Raw genomic sequence first — 23,764 nt, forward strand, 5'->3', positions numbered from 1 at the left:
AAAGTAAAAATTGTAGACCTACATGAGTTGCTGTCTTGGTCTAAGAATATGACAAAAGATGAGGGGAAGGCAGGTTCTGTTTATTTACTCCTCCCAGCACAGCCAATAACAGGCCTTGTGCCAGTAGTCCCAGAATTGGTGATGTTCTGGTAAGAAATAATGTGTTTGACTATTTTCTCAGCAATTTGTCTTGCAACGAAGGACAAAGTAGTTGAATTTCCTACTTGACAGTTATGTGTGCCCCCTCCTGGTAACATCTCAAGAAGGTCTAAACTGTCAATGAGCTTCAAGTTTCAGGTCTCATCTGCTGGTAGATGACACAACAACATGGAGAGGGAAGCACTATCTGATAGAAATTACCTGGGTCATTGATTGCTGGCTGGTAGTATCAATGCTTTTATAATTGCTAATTCACAATGTAATGGTTGCTTTATGAAATATAAACATGATTGCATTGTAGTTTGGGCTGTCAATCCACAACAGCAAGGAGAACAACAACCAAAGTCTAATCTTGCTGGTTTATCTCATTCTGCTCATTTTCGTACAGTCAGCAGTCATTCTGTTCTCTCTTGACTTGCAGCAGAAAACATGGAAGCCTAGCTTGAAATAGCCAAATCATTGAAATAAATTCAGAGTAAAACTAGGATAAAACTAGGATTCGACATGTATTTGCACACATGTATTGGTCCAAATGGTTTGCAGTAAACATAGCAGTCACAATCCTCTTGAATATAGTGGTTGTCATAATCCCAAATATTAAACTTTTAATACTTCTCGTTAATGTTTTAGTCTTGTGGTACTTCTGACTCATTGATTTTTGGTGAACCTAAGAATTTAGGAAATTTAGGAAAACCTTCTTATTACTAGCTAATAATCATTAGAACAAATAGCTCTTTGTTAACATTAAGATCTCACCCCTGTTCACACTGTTGCTCCCTGTAAATGCTTAACCATGTTTAAAACTGTTACCTCAAATATAAAAAGATCTTGATCTTTATATTAATTCCAAACATAAACTGGGCAAGTTAATGTCATGGCTTCAACTCTTTGCAGTTAATTCTGTCACTATGTTGAATCCAAATATATAAACCCAATTGCATTTTCATTCAGATTTTGAGTGAGCTCTTCAAGCTGTACAGCATTGATTTTCTCCCATTCTGCTGCTGTAGGCTGTTCCGCAGCTTTAAAGATAACAAGTGTGTTTACATGCTGTTGGAGGCTTGCCTTGGAGGAGAGATCTGGAGCATTCTCAGGGATAGGTGAGCTAATCTGACCTGCACAAAAAAATAGTCCACTTTGCTTTTTAAATTGACCTTTGTGAAATCTTTCTTAGCTTGCATGTTTCACTGACCAAATATCTCAATGTATTCTTCCCTTGTCAGAGGCTGCTTTGATGAGCTTACATCAAAATTTTGTATTTCATGTGTGACGGAAGCTTTTGATTACCTACATCATATTGGAGTTGTCTACAGGGACCTGAAACCAGAGAACCTGATGCTTGATGCTGAGGGATACATAAAGTTGGTAAGTATTAAATAACATTCCTAAGGATTACTTGGGCAAAGGTAGTGCTGGGCAAACTATTCACAGGCGATGAATCCAATTTCTACAAAAGCACACTGGGACTTAAGCCACATACATACATTGTTGGTCTCATGAAGAAATCAGAAGCTGTAGAGGAGAGGGACAGAGCTCCCACATTCACTCAAAGGACCATGCAAGTGCGGGAAAATGAAATAGTTGCTAGCTGGATGTCTTATGCACTTGAGAGGCCAATGGATTGTAAGAAGAGCCTGGTAGGACTTGTTTACAATAGCCTTCTCTGGTTGTGACAATCCCCACACAGTGGAACAATGTGGAAAGATGTTTGATGAAATTGCAATATTTGTCAAGGTGACCTGCACATCTCTGTTTATACCTGTCAAGTGAAGATTTTCAAGGAATATACATTTAAGAATTAATTTTAAATTCTTCAAATAACTTCCTACCCAACAGGAATGTTCTAGCTAGCTATTTATGTACCTGGAACTGAGATTCTTTCATGGGTGAAGCTTAGCAAGAGGACTGGCAAGCAGAATGTGACAGACTGTTTTGGATCATCCAGGGTCCTATGACTCATTACTGACTGATTGTCAGTGCTTGCAGTTGCACCAAATAAGCTGAACATCCATTTTCTCAACAACAATTCCTTCACATGTTCAGGACTGTCACAGCCAATTCCAGCAAAAACTTATGGTAGGATTTGGATACACCGAGTGTTAGCCTAATTTAGAAGATTCCATGATCCCTTGAAAAAAATCAGAGCCTCCACTATTTAGATTATGAGAACACCCAGTCCTCTTTTATTGTCATTTAGGAATGCATACATGTATTCAGAAATGATACAATGTTTCTCCGGCGTGGTATCACAGAAAACAAGACAGACCAAAGACTAACACTGACAAAACCACATAATTATACCATATAGTTACAGCAGTGCAAGCAATACCATAATTTGATGAAGAACAATCCATAGGCACACTAAAAATACAGTCTCAAGGTCCCCGAGTCGATCGACTCCCGAGTCCCCGATAGCAGCGGCAAAAGGGGGAAACTCCCTGCCATAAACCTCCAGGCACTGTCAACCTCTCGATACCTTGGAAGCAGCCAACCACAGCCGACCCTGAGTCTACCTGTCTGAAAACTCCAAGCTTCCGAGCAGCCTTTCCGATACAGCCTCCTGAGTGCCATCCTTTGCTGAGCGCCTTCGACCTCTCACCGGCCCCTGAAACACGCAAAGCCGAGGATTTTGAGGCCTTCAGCTCCAGAGATTCCGGTTACCACACAGTAGCAGCGGTAGCAAAGCAGACATTTCAGAAGTTCTCCAGATGTTCCGCTATGCACTCACGTCTGTCTCCCATCAAATCAGGATTGTGTACGGTCCCCCACTCGACAGATAACAGATATTCATCACCGGAGAGGCCATGCCGCCATCTTCTCCTGAATTTACAAACAAGAGAAAATCTGAGCAACACACACAAAATGCTGGAGGAACTCAGCTGGCCAGGCAGCATCTACAGAAAGAAGGTACAGTTGACATTTCAGGCTGAGAGCCTTCAGCAGGGACTGTACTTTTTTCTATAGATGCTGCCTGGCCTAATGAGTTCTTCCAGCTTTTTGTATGTGTTGCCTCTACTAGTCTTTCAGAACATCAAAGTTCAAAGTAAATTTATTATTAAAGTATGTATACCATATACAAGTTTGAGATTTATTTTCTTGTAAGCACCCACAGGGAGATAAAGATGTACAATTGAATCCACAATAAACACAAATAATACAGACTGACAAATATTCAATGTGCAAAAGAGGGCATATCATGCAAATAATAATAAAAATAAACGAATAATACAGAGAACAAGAGCTACAGAGCCCCAAGAGTAAGCCCACAGGCTGTGGAGTCAGTTCAGTGCTGAGGTGCGTGAAGCCTGTCCGGGAACCCAGTGGCTGTTGGGCAATAACTGCTCCTGACCTGAACCAGGCGGTGTGGGACCTAAGACTCCAGCACCTCCCGCCCATAGTGAGAAGAGAGGGAGTCCGGTCAAACACCCAGACAGGTTGGATCGACTCAGGTGGGGGATCTTGGCTGGCATGTAGTGGGGCTGAACACCAGTTCTTTTTCTGGTTTCCGGTCTCAATGCTTCAATCTGCTTTAAATCCACCTGGCCATCTCTTTCACCTTCTCTTCTAGCCATGGCCAACCTTCGTCTACTTCAAGGTGCTGTACCTGCATTCCTGAGAATCAAGTTGGCTGATTCCTTCAGGAGATCGTAGAATCACTAGTTTGTTTAGGCAGTTCAAAAATATGTTTCTCATAGGGAAATGACAGGCTGCGGATTGCAGCAATTGTAGTTGAAAAGAAGGGTACCACTGGCACTGGAGGAGCAGAGTGAGGTGCTCCCGACATGGAGATTTCCCTTATCACGGGCCCTCAGAAGAAACCAGGATCAGATTAGCAGTGGTAGTTCAGTTATGGCCAGGCAAGCAAGATTGCTTGGGAGTCCCTAAATGTTAACTTAACTTGCAGGTTGAGTAGGTGGTAAAGAAGGCAAATGCAATGTTAGCATTCATTTTGAGAGGATGAAGTAGTAAGAGCAAGGATTTTATATAAGAGCAAGCATTACATCCTTGCCGTTGGTCAAATGCCTTTTGGAGTATTGTGAGCAGACTTGAGCCCCTTATCTCAGAAAAGACATGCGAGCATTGGAGAGGGTCCAGAGGAGGTATACAACAATGATTTCGGAGATGTTAACGTATGAGGAGTGTTTGATGGCTTTGGGCATGTACTTGCTGGAGTATAGAATAATGATGGGCGTTCTCATGGAACCTATTGAATACTGAAAGGTCTGGATAGATTGGGTGTAGGAACGATGTTTCCTCTAGTTGGGGAGCCTAGGACCAGAAGGCACAGCCCCAGACTATAACCATACAACCATATAACAATTACAGCACGGAAACAGACCATCTCGGCCCTTCTAGTCTGTGCTGAACGCTTACTCTCACCTAGTCCCACCGACCTGCACTCAGCCCATAACCCTCCATTCCTTTCCTGTCCATATACCTATAAATTTTTTCTTTAAATGACAATATCGAACCTGCCCCTACCACTTCTATTGGAAGCTCGTTCCACACAGCCACCACTATCTGAGTAAAGAAGTTTCCCCTCGTGTTACCCCTAAACTTTTGCCTCCTAACTCACAACTCATGTCTTCTTGTTTGAATCTCCCCTACTCTCAATGGAAAAAGCCTATCTGCGTCAGCTCTATCTAACACCCTTATAATTTTAAATACCTCTATCAATTCCCTCCTCAACCTTCTACGCTCCAAAGAATAAAGACCTAACTTGTTCAACCTTTCTCTGTAACTCAGCTGCTGAAACCCAGGTAACATTCTAGTAAATCTTCTCTGTACTCTCTATTTTGTTGACATCTTTCCTATAATTCAGTGACCAGAACTGTACACAATACTCCAAATTTGGCCTTACCAATGCCTTATACGATTTCAACATTACATCCCAACTCCTATACTCAATGCTCTGATTTATAAAGGCCAGCATACCAAAAGCTTTCTTCACCACCCTATCCACATGAGATTCCACCTTCAGGGAACTATGCACCATTATTCCTAGATCCCTCTGTTCTACTGCATTCTTCAACGCCCTACCATTTTCCATGTATGTCCTATTTTGATTAGTACTACCAAAATATAGCACCTCACACTTATCAGCATCAAACTCCATCTGCCATCTTTCAGCCCACTCTTCTAACTGGCTTAAATCTCTCTGCAAGCTTTGAAAACCTGCTTCATTATCCACAACACCACCTAACACCACCTATCTTAGTATCATCTGCATACTTACTAATCCAATTTACCACCCCATCATCCAGATCATTAATATATATGACAAACAACATTGGACCCAGTACAGATCACTGAGGCACACCACTAGTCACCGGCCTCCAACCGGACAAACAGTTATCGACCACTACTCTCTGGCATCTCCCATCCAGCCACTGTTGAATCCATTTTACTACTTCAATATTAATACCTAATGATTGAACCTTCCTAACTAACCTTCCATGTGGAACTTTGTCAAAGGCCTTAATGAAGTCCATATAGACAACATCTACTGCTTTACCCTCGCCAACTTTCCTATTAACCTCTTCAAATAGTTCAATAAGGTTTGTCAAACATGACCTTCCACGCACAAATCCATATTGACTGTTCCTAATCATATAACCAAATAAAAATTACAGCATGGAAACAGGCCATCTCGACCCTTCTAGTCCATGCCAAACTCTTACTCTCACTTAGTCCTACTGACCTGCACTCAGACAATAACCCTCCATTCCTTTCCTGTCCATATAGCTATCCAATTTTACTTTAAATGACAATATCGAACCCGCCTCAACCACTTCTGCTGGAAGCTGGTTCCACACAGCTACCACTCTCTGAGTAAAGAAGTTCCCCCTCATGTTACTCCTAAACTTTTGCCCTTTAACTCTCAACTCATGTCTTCTTGTTTGAATCTCCCCACTCTCAATGGAAAAAGCCTATACATGTCAACTCTATCTATCCCCCTCATAATTTTAAATACCTCTATCATTTCCCCCCTCAATCTTCTGTGCTCCAATCAGACCCTGTCTATCCAGATAATTATATATACCATCTCTAAGAATACTTTCCTTTAACTTAACCACCACTGACATCAAACTTACAGGCCAATAATTGCTAGTTTTACTCTTGGAACCCTTTTGAAAAATGGAACAACAGGAGCAATACGCCAATACTCCGGCACCATCCCCGTTTCTAATGACACTTGAAATATTTCTGTCAGAGCCCCTGCTATTTCTACACTAACTTCCCTCAAGGCCCTAGGGAATATCCTATCAGGACCCCGAGACTTATCCACTTTTATATTCTTTAAAAGTGCCAGTACTTCCTCTTCTTTAATCATCATAGTTTCCATAACTTCCCTACTTGTTTCCCTTACCTTACACAGTTCAGTATCCTTCTCCTTAGTGAATACCTAAGAAAAGACATTGTTCAAAATCTCCCCCATCTCTTTCGGCTCCACACATAGCTGTCCATTCTGATTCTCTAAGGGACCAATTTTATCCCTCACTATCCTTTTGCTATTAATATAACAGTAGAAGCCCTTTGATTTATTTTCACCTTACTTGCCAAAGCAACCTCATCTTCTTTTAGCTTTCCTAATTCCTTTCTTAAGATTCTTTTTACATTCTTTATATTCCTCGAGCACCTCATTTACTCCATGCTGCCTATATTTATTGTAGAAATCTCTCTTTTTCTGAACCAAGTTTCCAATATCCCTTGAAAACCATGGCTCTCTCAAACTTTTAACCTTTCCTTTCAACTTAACAGGAACATAAAGATTCTGTACCCTCAAAATTTCACCTTTAAATGAACTCCATTTCTCTATTACACCCTTCCCATAAAACAAATTGCCCCAATCCACTCTTTCTAAATCCTTTTGCATCTCCACAAAGTTAGCCTATCTCCAATCAAAAATCTCAACGCTGGGTCCAGACCTATCCTTCTCCATAATTATATTGAAACTAATGGCAATGTGATCACTGGACCCAAAGTGCTCCCCAACACATACCTCTGTCATCTGACCTATCTCATTCCCTAACAGGAGATCCAACACTGCCTCTTCTCTAGTTGGTACCTCTATGTATTGCTGCAAAAAACTATCCTGCACACATTTTACAAACTCCAAACCATCCAGCCCTTTTACAGTATGACCTTCCCAGTCTATGTGTGGAAAATTAAAATCTCCCACAATCACAAACCTGTGCTTGCTACAAATATCTGCTATCTCCTTACAATTTTGCTCCTCCAATTCTTGCTCCCCATTAGGTGGTCCATAATACACCCCTCTAAGTATTACTACACCTCTCCCATTCCTCAATTCCACCCAAATAGCCTCCCTAGATGAGCCCTCTAATCTATCCTGCCAGAGCACTGCTGTAATATTTTCTCTGACAAGCAATGCAACACCTCCCCCTCTTGTCCCTCCAATTCTATCACACCTGAAGCAACAAAATCCAGGAATATTTAGTTGCCAATCAAACACCTCCTGCAACCATGTTGCACTAATAGCTACAACAGCATATTTCCAGGTATCAATCCATGCTCTAAACTCATCCACCTTTCTTACAATGCTCCTAGCATTAAAATAAATGCATTTAAGAAATTCTCCACCTCTTACTCTCTGTTTATCACTAATGGTGCAAACAACTTTACTATCATCTTTTTCTTCCTTCTCCCCTCTATCTGTTCCTACACTGTGGTTCCCTTACCCCCTTGTATCTAGTTTAAATCCACTGGAGCCTCTCTAGCAAACCTACCTGCAAGAATATTTGTCCCCCTCCAGTTCAGATGTAAACTGACCCGCCAGAACAGGTCCCACCTTCCTTGGAAAACTGCCCAATTATCTATAAATCTGAAGCCCTCCCTCCTGCACTGCTATCCTGGAGGTCCTGTCCTTTAACTTAGTGCCTAACTCCCTAAACTCACCTAGCGGGACATCCATTTAGAATAGAGAAGAGGAGACATTTAATTAGCCAGGGGGTGGTAAATCTGTGGAGTTCATTGCCATAGGTGGCTGCAGAGACCAAGTTATTGACTATATTTAAAGTGGAGGTTGATAGGTTCTTGGTTAGTCAGGACATAAAATATAATGGGAAAAGGCAGGAGAATGGTGTTGAGAGGGATAATAAATCAGGTGTGATGGAATGGCAGAGCAGATTCAATGTGCCAAATGGCCTAATTCTGCTCATGGTCTTAAGGCCTAGATCAGTTGTTATTGTTATATTAGGTAAACTCGCACCAATGCCATAAAGTCTATCGAGATCAGTATATGTCTTTGTCCATCCTGAACTGATCACATTTGCAAGATTGTGTCCATTTACAGCCATTATATTGATTGAATAAATATTGCCAATTTTATTTTATTAACCTTTGCTTTCAGGTTGACTTTGGATTTGCTAAGAAGATTGGCAGAGGTCAGAAAACATGGACATTTTGTGGGACAGCTGAATACGTGGCACCTGAGATTATTCTGAACAAAGGCCATGATTTTGGTGTGGATTTCTGGTCATTGGGAATACTTGTCTTTGAGCTTCTTACTGGCAGGTAAATGTCTCTTTGTATCACCTGCATCATTAGACATGGAGCAAGATATGAATTGAAAACCAAGGAGCTAAACTTCTAAAAGTTACTTGATCTGCAATGATGCAGGTATTCTCAGGCACAGAAGCAGCATCCAACGGGACTCACTCAGTCTGATCTATGGGCACAGAAGACCCGGTATCAATGCACTAGACAGAGGAATCACTATTTAGATAAAATAACATTTTGGAATATAGCGTAGGTATTTTAAGATAAATGATACTTTTAAGATACTTTTAATGGTAGATGAAGCATGTTATAAGAAAAATAATTGCCCCTGGATCTAAGTTCTTCAGGATTCTCCAAACCTGGGATAGCTGTTTTGCTTTTTCTAAATTTCATGTCAGCAGTGTTAGTTAAATATCATTTTATCATTATATCATGTGACTGATGCACCTTGGCCATTGACCTCTGGCAACATGCATTCTTCTACCTGGCAAATAAGAAACAATGATCTCTCTTCAAGGACCCTTTATCTCATTATCTCATGTTCTTGTTATTTATTGTGGTTTATTTTTATTTACAATTTGTTTCCTTCTGCACTCTAGTTAATCTTTCATTGATCCTGTTATAGTTACTATCCTATAGATTTGCTGAGTATGCCTCAAGAAAATGAACCTCAGGGTTGTATGTGGTGACATATATGTACTTTGTTAATAAATTTACTTTGAATTTTGAAATGGTTTAAAAAATTGAACTCAAAAAGCAACTGCATGTTTGGTCTGGAGGAGAAAACACATTGCGGAGCTGCTTCAGCTGCCCATAACAGAGGTAAAGAACAAAATGTTTATTTTCTGTGTTGTGTGATTCTGCATGGATTATTTTTGTGTCTGGAATATAGCATAGCAGTTAGAGCAATAGCCTCAATGTGCCAGTGACCACCGATCAGCATTTGGTTCCTTCAGCTATCTACAAAGAGTTTGAATGTTCTTTCCATGACTGCATAGGTTTCCTCTGGGTGCTCTGGATTCCTCCCACATTCCAAAGATGTATGGTTTTGGTTAGTAAGTTGTGGGCATGCCATGCTGGCACTAAAAGTATGGCAACGCTTGTAGCTGATTTGATATGCATGACGTATTTCACTGTATGTTTCAATGTTTCATTGTACACATGACAAATAAAACTAATCTTTAACACTCCCGGCTGATTGTGTCAGACCAGGAAATCACATGTAATTCAACTCTGGAAGATTGTGCCTAGCTTCCTGATAATATCTGTCTTGTGAGAGGAGCTTGAAGCTGATGGAAGCCTCAGCAATTTACTCAGAAGGAAAGGAAGGCCTCTGTACTGTTGTCGGTCCTCTGCTGGCTATCAAGTTCCCAAACTGCCTAATACCCTTAGCTTTACTAAGGTATCTTCTTAAGTTAGTGAGGGTTGAGTGGGGTTGGGTTGAGAATTGGGCAGGATAGATTTAATTTATAGGTTCATACATTCTCAAGTAACTTAAGGTCACTTCCTGCTGCTTCTCACAAATTTATTTCAAGTTTCCAATTTGCTAACAGGCTCGCATGAGTGGGCATTTATTTATTTATTTATTTATTTATAGACACTGCACAGAATAGCCCTTATGGTCCTTTGAGCTGAACTACCAGTAACCCTGGAGCACCTGAAGGAAACACAAGCATGCACAGGGAGGACGTGCAAACTCTGTTCAGATAGCGTCAGAATTGAACTCCAAACTCCAATATCCCGAGCTGTAATACCTTTGCACTATTTTGTGTGTGTTCCTCTGAATTTCCAGTATCTGCAGAATCTCTTGTGTTTATCAATACCAATAATCCCATTTCCTGCCTTCTCAGCAGAGCCTTGCAATTTTATTTCCTTCTAAGTTCTTATCCAGTTCCTTTTTGAATATCATGACTGAATCAGCCTCAACTACCTTCCTTCTGGCAGTACATTGCAGATGGCAAACACTTTCTGTGCATAAATATTTTTATCATCGTATCATTTCCGGTTGTTTACAACCTTTGAGCCCCGTCCTATTGTGTTATCAGTAGGAAGAGTCTTTGCTCCATCTGTTATCTAAACTAATAATGATTGTAAAGACTTCTATCAGATCCTCTCACAAGCTCCTTTATTCAAAGGAGGATAACATAAAGGCTCAGAATTCCTGGTCAGTAGTGACTTCTGTCAAATCATTACCTGCTATGACTCCTTGATTGGGAATTTGTTCATGGTAAGGTTCATGCCAAAAGTGGCAGTCTGCACTTAACATGCAGAATGTTAAAAGGGTCTTCAGTAAGATGGTGGAACTCTGTGTATGGAAAAGACCATACATAGGCCATGTCCACTGCTGAGGTTGAAAGAAACACTTACACAGTCCATACCCAGGTCAAACAGCAAAGTATTTATTGATCAATCTTTCACCCACTGGTCAGAGAGAGGCTTTGTTATGTTCTCTCTCTGATTGAACAAGTTATGGCATTTTTATACATTTTTGAAGCTGAGGTGCAACAATTCAGTCATCATCTGTAAACAAAGATAGTGCACAATTATCCACCTCTATCCCTCATGTACTTTGAGGATCCCTGACTCTGGTCAGTGTCACATCATTGCAAACACTCTGTCAGTGCATAATTATTAACCACAGGCCAATTAAAAATTTCCACGTGTGCTATCCTGCTAGACATGACCTTGTGCTGACCTATTACCAATTGCCCCCTTGTTAGTGCAGGGCTGCTATAATCCTGAAACTCCATAAAAAGAAGTTATCTTCAGGAAGTATTCCCATGGGCTATTTGTTTGCTTATTTTTAACCTTTCTGCAGGTGTGCTTGTTATGTGTTGTGTCATATGACATGGGCGATCATCGTCTTTCCATGACCATGATTGTTCTTGCCAAATTTTTCAACAGAACTGGGCAGTGCCTTCTGCTGGGCAGTGTCTTTACAGGACGGGTGACCCCAACCATTATCAATACTCTTCAGAGATTGTGCCTGGTGGCAGTGGTCACATAACCAGGACTTGTGATATGCACCAGCTGCTCATACGACCATCCACCACCTGCTCTCATGGCTTCACATGACCATGATCAGGGGGCTAAGCAGGTGTTACACCTTGCCCAAGGGTGATCTATGGGCTAGCAGAGGGAAGGAGTGCCTTATACCTGCTTTGGTAGAGATGTATCTCCACCTTGCCTCTCAAGGTTTTTTAACCCAGCTAAACAAGCCAGGTCTAACTCTGGTGAGGCAGAAATGCACTTTCATCTTATGGCACGTTGTTACATTTCAGTATGTATGTACAAACTCTCTGCATGACACATCCCTTATCCAGAGGCTCCACTATACTGTTCCCCAGTTTGGCCTTTGGTAATGCAAGCAAGAAAACCATGACCATCTTTTAAACCATCTTGGAGTTCCTGCCCTGCTTTCAGTGGCCAGTAGTAATTGGGATGTATCAGCATTTTTATTGTCCGTTACCAACACTATTATAATCTGACATTTAATTCTTGCATAATTCTCTTCAGCCACTCAGGTCCACATCATTCACCCTCTCCTTATTACCTGAAACCTTTTCTCCCTTACTTCCCTTTGAATTCTTTATGCCGGGAACCTAAATTACCAATAACTAACAGCAGGCAATTCGCCTGTCAACCTATCCTTCGGATGTAAGAGGAAAGAGGAGCACGAGAGGAAACCCTCTGCCAGTCATGGAATGAATGTGTCACCTCCACGTTAACAGCACTCAAGGGCAGAGGAGAAACTGGGTTACTAGAACGATGAGGCAGCCCACTGTGCCACTTGTTCTATCTGTACATGTGATTTCAAACCTATTGCATGATGAACCTGGAATGGATATCTTTTGGGGTATATTATACTCATTCAGGACTAAAATCTCTTTTTAGGGCCTCCTTGCCTTTCCTACCTTGTTATTGGTGCTAATATGTGCCAAGTCTTCTGGCTGCTCACCATTCTTCTTTAGGATGCCATTGCCCCGATCCGAGACAACCCTGACCCTGGCACCTGGGAGGCAGTGTATCATCTGGATGTCTCTATCACGTCCACAGAATCTTGTCTCTATTCCACTGAAGATGGAATCTCCTATCACTACTGCAGTCGTCTTCATCTGTCTTCCCTTCGGAGCCACAGTGCCATTCCCAAGGTTATTACTACTCCCTTTCTTGAACAAAGGAATAGCATTTATCACCCTCCAATAATCTGGTCCTAATCCTGTCACCAGTGAGGATGCAAACATCATCGGCAAAGATGCTGCAATCTCTTTCTCACTTCCCATAGTAACCTGGGGTATACCCTGTCTGACCCTGGGGACTATCTATCCTAATGTTTTTCAAAAGTTCAAGCACATCAACACGATCAAGCATATCAGCCTGTTTTATGCTGTCCTCACAATCATCAAGAGGTCTCTCACTGGTGAATTCTGAAGCAAAGTATTCATTAACAACCTCTCCTACCTCTTCTGACTCCAGGAACATGTTTACTCTACTACCCCTGTTCAGTCCTACCCTCACCCTGGTCATCCTCCTGCTCTTTATATGTGTGTGGAACACTTAGGGGTTTTTCTTAATCCTATTCACCAAGACCTTCTAATGCCCCCTTATAGCTCTCCTAAGTCCGTCCTTCAGTTCCTTCCTGCCTACCCTGTAACCCTCTTGAGCCCTGGTTGACCCTTGCTTCCTACACCTTAAGTAAATTTCTTTCTTCCTCTTGACTACGTGTTCCACATCTCTTGTCAAACATACTTTAAATGTTGTAGTCAGTGATGTAGAATTCAATGCTTTGGACCTTTCAGAGAAATATTGGTAATTACCATTTTTGCTATGTATTATCAGCAGCTTTTGGATCCACCTACAAACTCAGAAGTCCCTTTGTTGCAGTCGGGTGTTCACAGTTGCTCTTCATCTCCAAAGATAGATTTTTAATTGAGCCCATTGAGGAAGTTTGAAATGTGCCCAGTCACTGAATGGGAGTGCAAGAGCCAGAGGTGACTTCACACAGACAGCAATTCAAGATTAAAAAAGTTGTGCCTTGTGGCAGTTTTCGGAGCTTGAACTGCACCCAGTCTGTGAAAGAGAGCGCAAGAAGAGGGAGAGGTGACTTCACACAGGTCCGCAATTGAAGATTGAAAAACATAGCACATTGTTGCAGCTTTCGGGGTTTGGAATGTGCCCAATCAGTGAATGGCATTCATTAGCGAAGGGGGAATAAAAATAAGGCAGGGGCAAGCAGAGCAGCCATTATTGAGTGGTCATTGTATGAGTGGGCCAGTGTTAGATTGGGGATGCATAGGCTTTGGCTCATCAGGCTTAGACGAGATCAGTTTTGGGTGAGGTTAGTATCTGGTAAGTTTCTTCTTCTTTATTCTTCATTCTGGGAGACCTCCAGCCTCCCAGATAACCACCTTTGCACCACATGGTGTCAAGCTTCAGCTCCTCATAGAATGTGTTAAAGAAATGGAGCTGCAGCTCGATGACCTTCAGCTCATATGGGAGACTGAGGAAATGATAGATAGGAGCTACATGGAGGTAGTCACCCCTAAGTTGCAGGAAGCAGGTAAATGGGTGACTGTCAAGAGAAGAAAGAGAAATGGGCAGCCAGTGATTGTTCCCCTCAATATTTTGGATACTGTTTAGGGGAATAACCTACCCAGAGGAACCACAGTGACTGGGTCTCTGGCACTGACTCTGGCCAGAGTAAGGTAACCAGAACTGAACACAATATCCTAAGTGTGGTATAACCTGTGAGTCTTACCTCAGTGCTGAGCAAATTATTGGAGAGGATTTTTTAGGGACAGGATTTACAAGTACTTGGAGAAGCATAGTCTGATCAGGAATAGTCTTCTTGGCTTTGTGAGGGCCAAGTCATGCCTCATGAACCTGAATGAATTCTTTTAAGTTACAACAAAGCACCTCAACGTTAGTACAGCAGATGATGTGGTGTATATGGGTTTTAGTAAGGCAGTTGGTAAGGTTCCCCATGGCATACTCATTCCGAAAGACAGAAGGCATAGGATCCAGGGAAACTTAGCTCTGTGGATTACTGGTAGAAGACAGAGTGTGGTGTAGGTGGAGAGTGACAGTGATATTTTGCAGGGATCTGTTTTGGGACCTCGGCTTGATTTACATAAGAATGAGGAAGTGGAAGGGTGGGTGAGTAAGTTTTCAGATGATACGAAGGTTGGTGGAATTGTGGATAGTGTGGAGGGTTCTCGTAGGTTGCAATGGGACAGTGACAGGATGCAGAGCCATGCTGAGAAGTGGTCAGTGGAGTTCAGCCAGGAAAAGTGTGAAGTGAAAGTCAAGATGGAAGACATAATACAGGATCCTTAGCAGTGTTGAGGAACAGAGGGATGTTAGGGTCCATGTCCATAGTTCCCTGAAAGTTGCTGCAGTCGTGGAGAGGGTTGTTAAGAAGACATATGTTTTGTTGGCCTGCCTTAGTTGAGTGACTGTGTTCAAGAACCGTGAGATAATGTTGCAGCTCTCTAAAGCACTGGTTGTACCACACATAGAATATTGTGTTCAGGTCTCGTCACCTTGATATAGGAAGCAAGCTTCAGAGAGCATGCAGAGGAGATTTACTGGGGTGCTGCCTGGACCAGACAGTACGTCTTATGAAGATAGGTCGAGTGAGTTAGTGCTATTCTCTTTGAAGCGAAGGAGGATGAGAGGTGACTTGATAGAGCTGTCAAGATGATAAGAGGCACAGATAGAGATATTTTTCCCAAGGGTGGAAATGGCTAATACAAGGTGATTGGAGGAAAGTATAAGGGGCACACCAAAGGTAAGTTCTTTACACAGGAGAGTGATGGGTGCATGGAAGCCCTGCCAGCAGTGGTGGGAGAGGCATTCGGGACATTTCAGAAAATCTTAGATAGTCACATGGATGATAGAAAATTGGGCAGTTATGTAAGAGGGATGAATTAGATTGATCTTAGGGTGGGTTAAAAGTTGACACAATATTCTGGGCCGAAGAGCCAGTATTGTGCTGTAATGTTCTATGTTCTAAAATTACTCTGGCAAATTCTTCAACTTTAATATGTTTGGACTTTTTCTATTGAGGATCGTTTGAAAAGTTTGCATGTTTCTGAAAGTATTTGTGATATGTACTCCACTTAGAGATTCCAGCATGTTGCCCTAACAATACTTTCTTCCCTTGTTTAAAAGCCCACCATTTTCTGGCTATGATCAGATGATGACCTACAACTTAATTCTGAAAGGTGTAGAAAAGATGGATTTCCCCAAGAAAATAACAAGGCGACCCGAAGATATGATTCGTAGGCTGTGCAAGTAAGAAGCTTAAAAAAATCATAGTGTATGTATCATGAGTCTAACTTTGCCCTTTCTTTGAGTAAAGCATAAAAGAACAATGAGGAAATTAATAATTCTGGAAGTACCATTTATCAACAAGAGTCATCGAGATTTCTACAGTATTAAAATATGCAGTCAGCTGAATTTTATTGTGGCTAGGAATTTTTAAAGTATTTTAGTTAAACAATTACAAGAGAAAAAAAGTTGCAGTTCTATAGAGAAAGATTAAACATCTTTAAAGTGCTGTCACAAATCTAATGAGTTTAAAGATGTAAGTCTCCAGTACAAGGTCAGGACTTTTCAAAAATTAAGTCTTGTCGAACATGTTGGCTAGTCACCAGGCAGAGGTAGAATTTTGGACAAGTTGAGGCAAATAGTTGGAAATTTGAAGTAAGGGCAAATATGTTACAACAGGGAAGGCAGAAGATTTCTATTGGACCAGAGAAGCAATCTGGCTCTTTCTGCCTCACAATGTGCATCTTAATGTAGCCCCCCTGGCCACCCTCAGGGTCGCTCGGCTCACTGTCGTCTAGGGAAACAGCCTCGGCACTGCCAAACTGGGTAATTAGTTTGTGTGGATGCTGTATGAGGTACCCCACCCCGCCCAAATAACAGACAATACACCAGATACAATTAAATGATTTACAGTTTATAGATATTACTGGAACTATATAATTAAAAGAGAATAAAATATAAAAGGAAAATAAAAGGCGCCACACTTATCAAAGTTCAATCTCTTTGTGCACAAAAACCGTTGGAGCTCAAGGACCTTCTTCTTCACCCTGCGACCCCCCTCGGACCACCTCGACCCGCCGCCTGGGACCAACAACGGTGGTCGACCAGACGCTCCACACGAGTCCGTCTCCGTTTCCTCGCCGAACGTCCCGCTCAGGGTCTGACCCCGTTAGCGGACTCACAGCACCTCGTCCATCCTCTGTCTCGCTCTCCCGCCTTCTGCCCCCAAAACCCCCTCACAAACAGTATCTTCAAATACACCAAAACCGTAACAACTATCCCAATTGGTTAATAACGTATTTCTTATCACCCTCTAAACCACAACAAGCTGCTAGCGCAAACTTTCTCAGCGTTTAAGACAACAAAGCCGCATTCCCCAGATTAACATAACAAAGATGCCATTTTAATTAGCCTCCGCAGTAACATAAAAATCGAAACCCCCTTACACTCTCCCCCCACCAAATAAAGTCATGTCCTCATGACTTCTAAATAACTCGCCACCCAGTCCTACAGACACACAACACACACGTACACAGATACACACAGTGATAGTGCTCCCCAAACAGTGGACCTTACTCCCGTCCCACGGGCGCTAAATAGGCCAACCTATCTGGGAGCTTCTTAACCCTCTGAGACCTCCGTACCCCCTCACCTAAACCCAAAAGGCTCAGACGCTACTAGGGATACCTCGGGCCTGCTTGCCAACTCCTCTCTCACTCAGGCCACCATTACAGCTCGTAGCCCCCAGTCCCGTGTCCAGGGCCCCGCCTCTCCTCTTTCCCAATCCTGCCGCAACTCAGACTGCCCACAGCTAGCCCTCCCCACTACACCTGACTCAGTGGGAGAAGGGCCAAAGGTCTCTTCCTCAATCACGGGGAAGTTAGCAAAAGGCAGCATGTTCCATATGTGCAGCACATCATCCTTCGAGTCCGTATCCTTCCTCATTCCCTCGATCGATAGCTGCTGGTTAAGTTTCTCCAAACTGAAACATTTAGCCGGGGCTACCCCTTCAGTCTCCTGCAGTCGAGACATCAGCTTCTTCGGGGACTCCTTCAACTCTCGCCACAGCCTCAGCAGTTCTGACTCAGGGTTCCTGGCCATCTCAGTCTGGGACGCAGTTACCCCACCAGCTTCTTCCACCCTGACCTGAAAAGCAGCAGTTAAAGAATGTTCAGCCTCCGGTTGTTTCTTCCTGAGGGCATCCTCCAGGTCAACGTTCAGTTTTTCCACTTCATTTAATCTTGCGATAGTCATCTTCAGGTTCCTTTCAAGCGTCCGCCTCCCTTTTCCGAGATCTGTCCTCCATTTCTTTACCTCCTCGGGAGTGTAGTCAAACTCCCCTCCCTGGGCTCTTGGTTTTCTGTTGGCCTTAGGAAGAACACTTCCTTGATCTTCCCCAACTTGCAAGTCTTCCAATCTGTTCTGAATCGACGTCTTGAGTTTCTGCTGATCCCTTCGAAGGTGGGTCATTATTTCTTCTCGCTGGATTAATTTGTCAGTATATGACCGCAGTGTGGTGCAAATCCCCTCTCTTCCCTGTGTCTCATTCAGATTGACGACCTGGGTTTCCATCCCCCAGTCCACCACCGTCTGTCCCAACACCAGGAAGTTCAACTGGTATGTCGGGTCATTTTCCTCACATTGCACCAAACTCCTCCGGCCAAAAACTCCTCCACATTTGACACTTCGCTTCGGTCGCCCGGGCTCAGCCTCTCGCCTCGCCTCATAGTCCCCCCAGGCGAATCCAAGCTCTAGGCGGTCATCCACATACGTCAAAACTCCACACACCTTCACTTCCCCCACGGTTTTCCTCATGCCCCGCGGGAAGGATGCAGGGGCTCCGGATATGCCCTTGGGCATCTTTTCAGATCGGAAGAATCCTAGGGAACTAGTAAAGGCCATCTTCAGCTCAACAGCCGCACTCCTCAGGATCTGGCAACATCCACCCCTCAGATGCAGCACATTAAACCACGTCGCATCATCCACACACACGCTGCCTGCATCTTCCACGCCGCCAGGGTCCAGTTGTCGCGACCTCTCTCTCACTGAGGTGTCTTCAGCGGTCAACTCCCCTCCCTCGTGGTAGTTCGGAGCATCTACTAAGAGGGTCTCACCCTGAGCTACTTTCCCCAAGCCGTACCACCCCTGGGTCTCGTTTAAATTCGGTACCGGCTCAAGGCTGCTACACACGTCCTCAGAAGCAACTCGACACGCTGGGTGCCCAGAAAATGCCTCCATGAACTCTAGGGTCATTAACCAATCATCGTCACTGGATAACTACTGCCACCAGTACCCAAAGTCTCCGGTGCCCTTGCGGTTGTCAAGGATAAATGCTTCAGACACTGGTTGTAAAACGAACTGTACAATAACTTGACCTGCGCCCCGGGGTCAAGGATAGTTTTAGCATCGCTTCCCTCTATCCATAACGACACCCTGGGGCGTGGCCCCTCTAAGCCTTCAGGAATAGGGTCTTTTCCTTTCAGAAGTTCATTGGTACATTGCTGGGAACGTGCTTCCCCAGAGATCCCAAGCCGTTCCCCCACTGGGCCTACACTAAGTTTCCCGACACCTCTCTGATCAGCTGAACAACTGAAGGAGGGGCTGATCCCCTGAAGTGATCCCCCTGGCACTACAAGCAATTTAGCCACCCTCTTAGCCAGAGAAGACACACTGAAAACTTTCCCCCCTCTTTCAAATAACTGACAGCTGTTACTACGGTGTAAGTGAACCTGACAGCTCTAACACCGTCACCAGCCTGCCTACTCAAACTTTCAACCAATCCCTGTCGCTCTCCCTCAACCGAGCACTGCCACTCATCTAACAACTGAGAGATCTGCTCCGCCCACGTCTCACACGCCTCCGCCCCTCTTGCGGTGGACACTATCCCAAGTGCCAGGCGGAGCCTGCCAGAGCTAGAACATTTATTCGCAGACTCTACCTCCAAATCAGACCACTCTTTCCTCTCCCTCCCAACCGCATGGACAGCCCCTAGTGCCACCTCCAACACGTCAATGCTAACTGAACTCGAACAAAGCCCGCACCCACAACGCATACAGCAATCAACAGCAAATAACCCACAGAGACACACACTACAGATTTAAACAGGGCACCCACACAGCATACCTGCAGACTCAATCTCGGACAAAGCCCCCACAATGTAGCCCCCCTGGCCACCCTCAGGGCCGCTCGGCTCGCTGTCGTCTAGGGAAACAGCCTCGGCCCCGCCAAACTGGATAACTTGTTTGTGTGGATGCTGTGTGAGGTACCCCACCCCGCCCAAATAACAGACAATACACCAGATGCAATTAAATGATATACAGTTTATAGATATTACTGGAACTATATAATTAAAAGAGAGTAAAATATAAAAGGAAAATAAAAGGCGCCACACTTATCAAAGTTTAATCTCTTTGTGCACAAAAACCGTTGGAGCTCAAGGACCTTCTTCTTCACCCTGTGACCCCTCGAACCACCTCGGCCGGCCGCCTGGGACCAACAACGGTGGTCGACCAGACGCTCCACACGAGTCCGTCTCCGTCTCCTTGCCGAACGTCCCGCTCAGGGTCCGACCCCGTTAGCGGACTCACAGCACCTGGTCCATCCTCTGTCTCGCTCTCCCGCCTTCTGCCCCCAAAACCCCCTCACAAACAGTATCTTCAAATACACCAAAACCATAACAACTATCCCAATTGGTTAATAGCACCCTCTTATCACCCTCTAAACCACAATAAGCTGCTAGCGCAAACTTTCTCAGCGTTTAAGACAACAAAGCCGCATTCCCCAGATTAACATAACAAAGACGCCATTTTAATTAGCCTCCGCAGTAACATAAAAATCGAAACCCCCTTACATTAATATTTTTGAACTTTTCTGGTCTTGGCCCCTCTACTGATATATTGGCTTTGTGGGGAGGTCACAGCAGCCCTATTGATAAAGTTATGGACTAAAATCTGCCAATATGTAGATTGATGAAATAGCCATGCTGCTTTCCTGAAAGCAGTCTTCTGGTTAAAATTAAAAGATGGTTAAAATTATAGCCCACAAATAAGTCAATAAGTTCAAAGGCAGGAAGTTATCATAGTTGGTTTAAATGCCAGCCCACTCAGATCCTGCTGGGCAAGTAGGGTTAAAATCAGCCCTCAAATACTTAGTTAAGCCTTATGCAAGTCAGTGTGATATTTGATATGAACAACCATTAGCATCCTCAATGGCAATCCCCACAGCTTAATAAAATTTCATTATATCACAGAAAGCAGTCACTATTTTCATCCACAAAGGAAATCATTTCTCTGACATTGGTGTAATTAAATACAGGTTCATTTAGGGAGAAATTTGTACCTGATAAGCAGACTTTTGGCAGTTAGCATTGATTCAGTTGCCCTGATGTCATTTTCTTCATGGGGTTGCTAGTTAATTGTTCGATTCTTCACAGGTATTAACGACTTTGAGAAACAACAAAGATGTGTATAGTTAGGTTGTATGGAGGAACATAACATCAACATTATTCGTCTTAGGGGCAGGATCTAAAATTGTCCTTTGATCTGGATTTAAAAATATGTCGACACTGAATTTTACTTAGGGCTATTATGTAGTGTTATTTTTTTGTCACAGGTGATGGGTTTTGTGAACCCAAATGGGTTTTTAATGACACTTGATTGTCTTTGTTATGGAACTGAATTAAATAACCAGATTTTCCATGGTGGTTGGTGATCTTAAATTTCAACTCCAGTTTTGTGACGAGTAGTAAGTATGTTTAAATTGTGCTTGCGAATGACATAGATTAGGCTCTATATAAACCATATAAACCATATAACAATTACAGCACGGAAACAGGCCATCTTGTGCCGAACTCTTACTCTCACAATATCACAGAACATCCATGAATCAAATGCAACAGAGATCATAGTTTCATGATCTATTTTATTAAAACATCCCTTTAATTACAAATTATTTAAATAAATGCATTTAATTCCCCCTGCAGCTATAGTGGAATTTGAACTTGTATCTCCAGTCTTTAGAACAACAGCACAACCAGTTTGCCCTCATTGAAACAGTAATTCCAGGAGAGCAGATGGAGAGCAAGAAAAGAAAAACATGAGAAAGAAATTGTGATAAAAATTGAATTTTCATTTTACTGTGTCATTCTTCAATGCAGGCAAAATCCATATGAACGCTTGGGAAACCTGAAGAATGGAATAAATGATATTAAGAAACACAGGTAGGATTCTTTGTACATTTGAAAAGGGATGGGCTTTGTAGGCCTAAGTAAAATATTAGATGGAATCGGTGGCTATATTTGGCTGGAACACTGGAACCTGCATTTTATATGTATGTTGAATCACAATGATAATATCATCTTCCTCTTTCCACATATGGGCTTATTCCTCTGTTCTATGTCATCTCCTGTGATCATAATAATACAAGAACATTTCTATGTACAAAGGAACTCTAATATTTCTGATGTTCACAGGCAAATTCACTATCATGGCTCCAGCTTCACCTACTTCCTGTAAACTTGTGCTTGGTTACTGATATACTATCCTCTCCAGTGGAGACATTCAAGTTCCTTGTTAGTCTAGAGACCAAGTTCCTTTGTAATTCTGTTCTCTAAGACTATTAATGGGGCTAAAGCCATCAATTAAACCTACTTTATTGAAGGCTGTCAACATCCAACTAATATTGATGGCTGGAACAATAATGCCCACTCTGACCATAAAAACATGCACTCTTATATAGACTACAGTGCATAGTTTGTCTTTAACCATTTTACCATCCAAGTATTGGCCTGGTTGGCAGTACTGGTTTCCATTCAGGTGGCTGCAGTGGACAATAGCAACAAAATTCATCAATGCGGGGCAGGCAGTAGCATGTCTACAGGTGCTGTGCAAGGCAATAAATTGTAAAATGAAGTGCTATTTTAAATTAAGGAAGATGTGATTTGCATAAAGCCTGGAGTTTTTCTTCTGACTCTTCCTGTGTCTGAGGTGATAATGCAGAACAATATTTGACATGCTCAGATTTGGCCAGTGGCATACATCATGTAGCTAGACAGCAGTTTTCTATCATTTTCAAATGGGAATGTGCAGCATCGGTTGAACACTGTCACCACCCCAGCCCTGGACACCTGCTGACAATGGAAAAACTTGTTGCAGAGCTGACCTTAGAGGAGCTCAGCAAGGCCACCAGCAGCTTGGCCTTAGGGAAGGCACCAGGCAATGATGGGATTCCCACAGACCTGGTCCAGCCCTGCCTATCTACGCTACTGCACCCACTGCATGAAGTCCACTGTCAGTGCTGGTAGAAGGAGCTGTACCACACAATATGAGGAAAACCAAGATCATTACCCTCTACAAAAACAAAGGTGAGAGAAGCAACTGCAACATCCTCCAGGGAGTCTCCCTCTGCATGTTGTTGGCAAAGTCTTTGCCGAGTCTTCTTGGCTCATTTACAGAAGTTGGCTGAATGTGTCCACCCAGGGTGGCTTCTGTGCTGGAAGATCAACTGTGGACATGATTTTCTCTCTCTGCCAACTCCAAGAGAGCCCCTCTACATTGTGTATATTAATCTCACCAAGGTATTTGACTAGGTCAGTGAAGACGGGCTCTTTCAGATCCTTCCCAAGCTAGACTGCCTGGCAAGACTGCAGATCATGATCAAGTCCTTCCACAAGAACATGACGGGGGACTGTGCAGTACAACGGCAGCTCTTCGGAGCCCTTTGACGTGAGCAGCGGTGTTAAGCAAGGCTGTGTTCTTGCCCCAATGCTCTTCGGAGTTTTCTTTGCCCTTCTGGCACTGCAACAGAGGGGATCATCTCCACACTAGATCAGAAGGCAGGCTTTTTAACTTCTCCCACCTCAGAGCCAAAGTGCGTGAGGCTATGATCAGAAACATGCTGTTTGCTGATGATGCAGCACAACTCACACCCTGCAGCAACTCAGAGCTTGGAGGATCACTTCTCACAGGTCTGCAAGGAACTTGGTCTGACTGTCAGTCTGAGAAAGATAAACTTATTGGGACAAGACATGAGG

At 43.2% G+C, this 23,764-nt stretch overlaps 1 protein-coding gene across 1 annotated transcript in view; it reads left to right on the plus strand.

Annotated features, from left to right (window-relative positions):
• The window catches only part of prkg2 (protein kinase cGMP-dependent 2), a 133,840-nt gene that overhangs the window by 84,185 nt on the left and 25,891 nt on the right, over positions 1–23,764 (plus strand). Inside the window, exons 12-16 of the mRNA XM_072251903.1 lie at positions 1,170–1,259; positions 1,383–1,524; positions 8,534–8,697; positions 15,856–15,978; positions 21,890–21,952. Of these exons, the coding sequence (XP_072108004.1) occupies positions 1,170–1,259; positions 1,383–1,524; positions 8,534–8,697; positions 15,856–15,978; positions 21,890–21,952 (582 nt within the window). The remainder of the gene's footprint in view (positions 1–1,169; positions 1,260–1,382; positions 1,525–8,533; positions 8,698–15,855; positions 15,979–21,889; positions 21,953–23,764) is intronic.

This window comes from Mobula birostris, chromosome 3, assembly GCF_030028105.1.
Source record: "Mobula birostris isolate sMobBir1 chromosome 3, sMobBir1.hap1, whole genome shotgun sequence".
NCBI classification, from domain to species: domain Eukaryota; kingdom Metazoa; phylum Chordata; class Chondrichthyes; order Myliobatiformes; family Myliobatidae; genus Mobula; species Mobula birostris.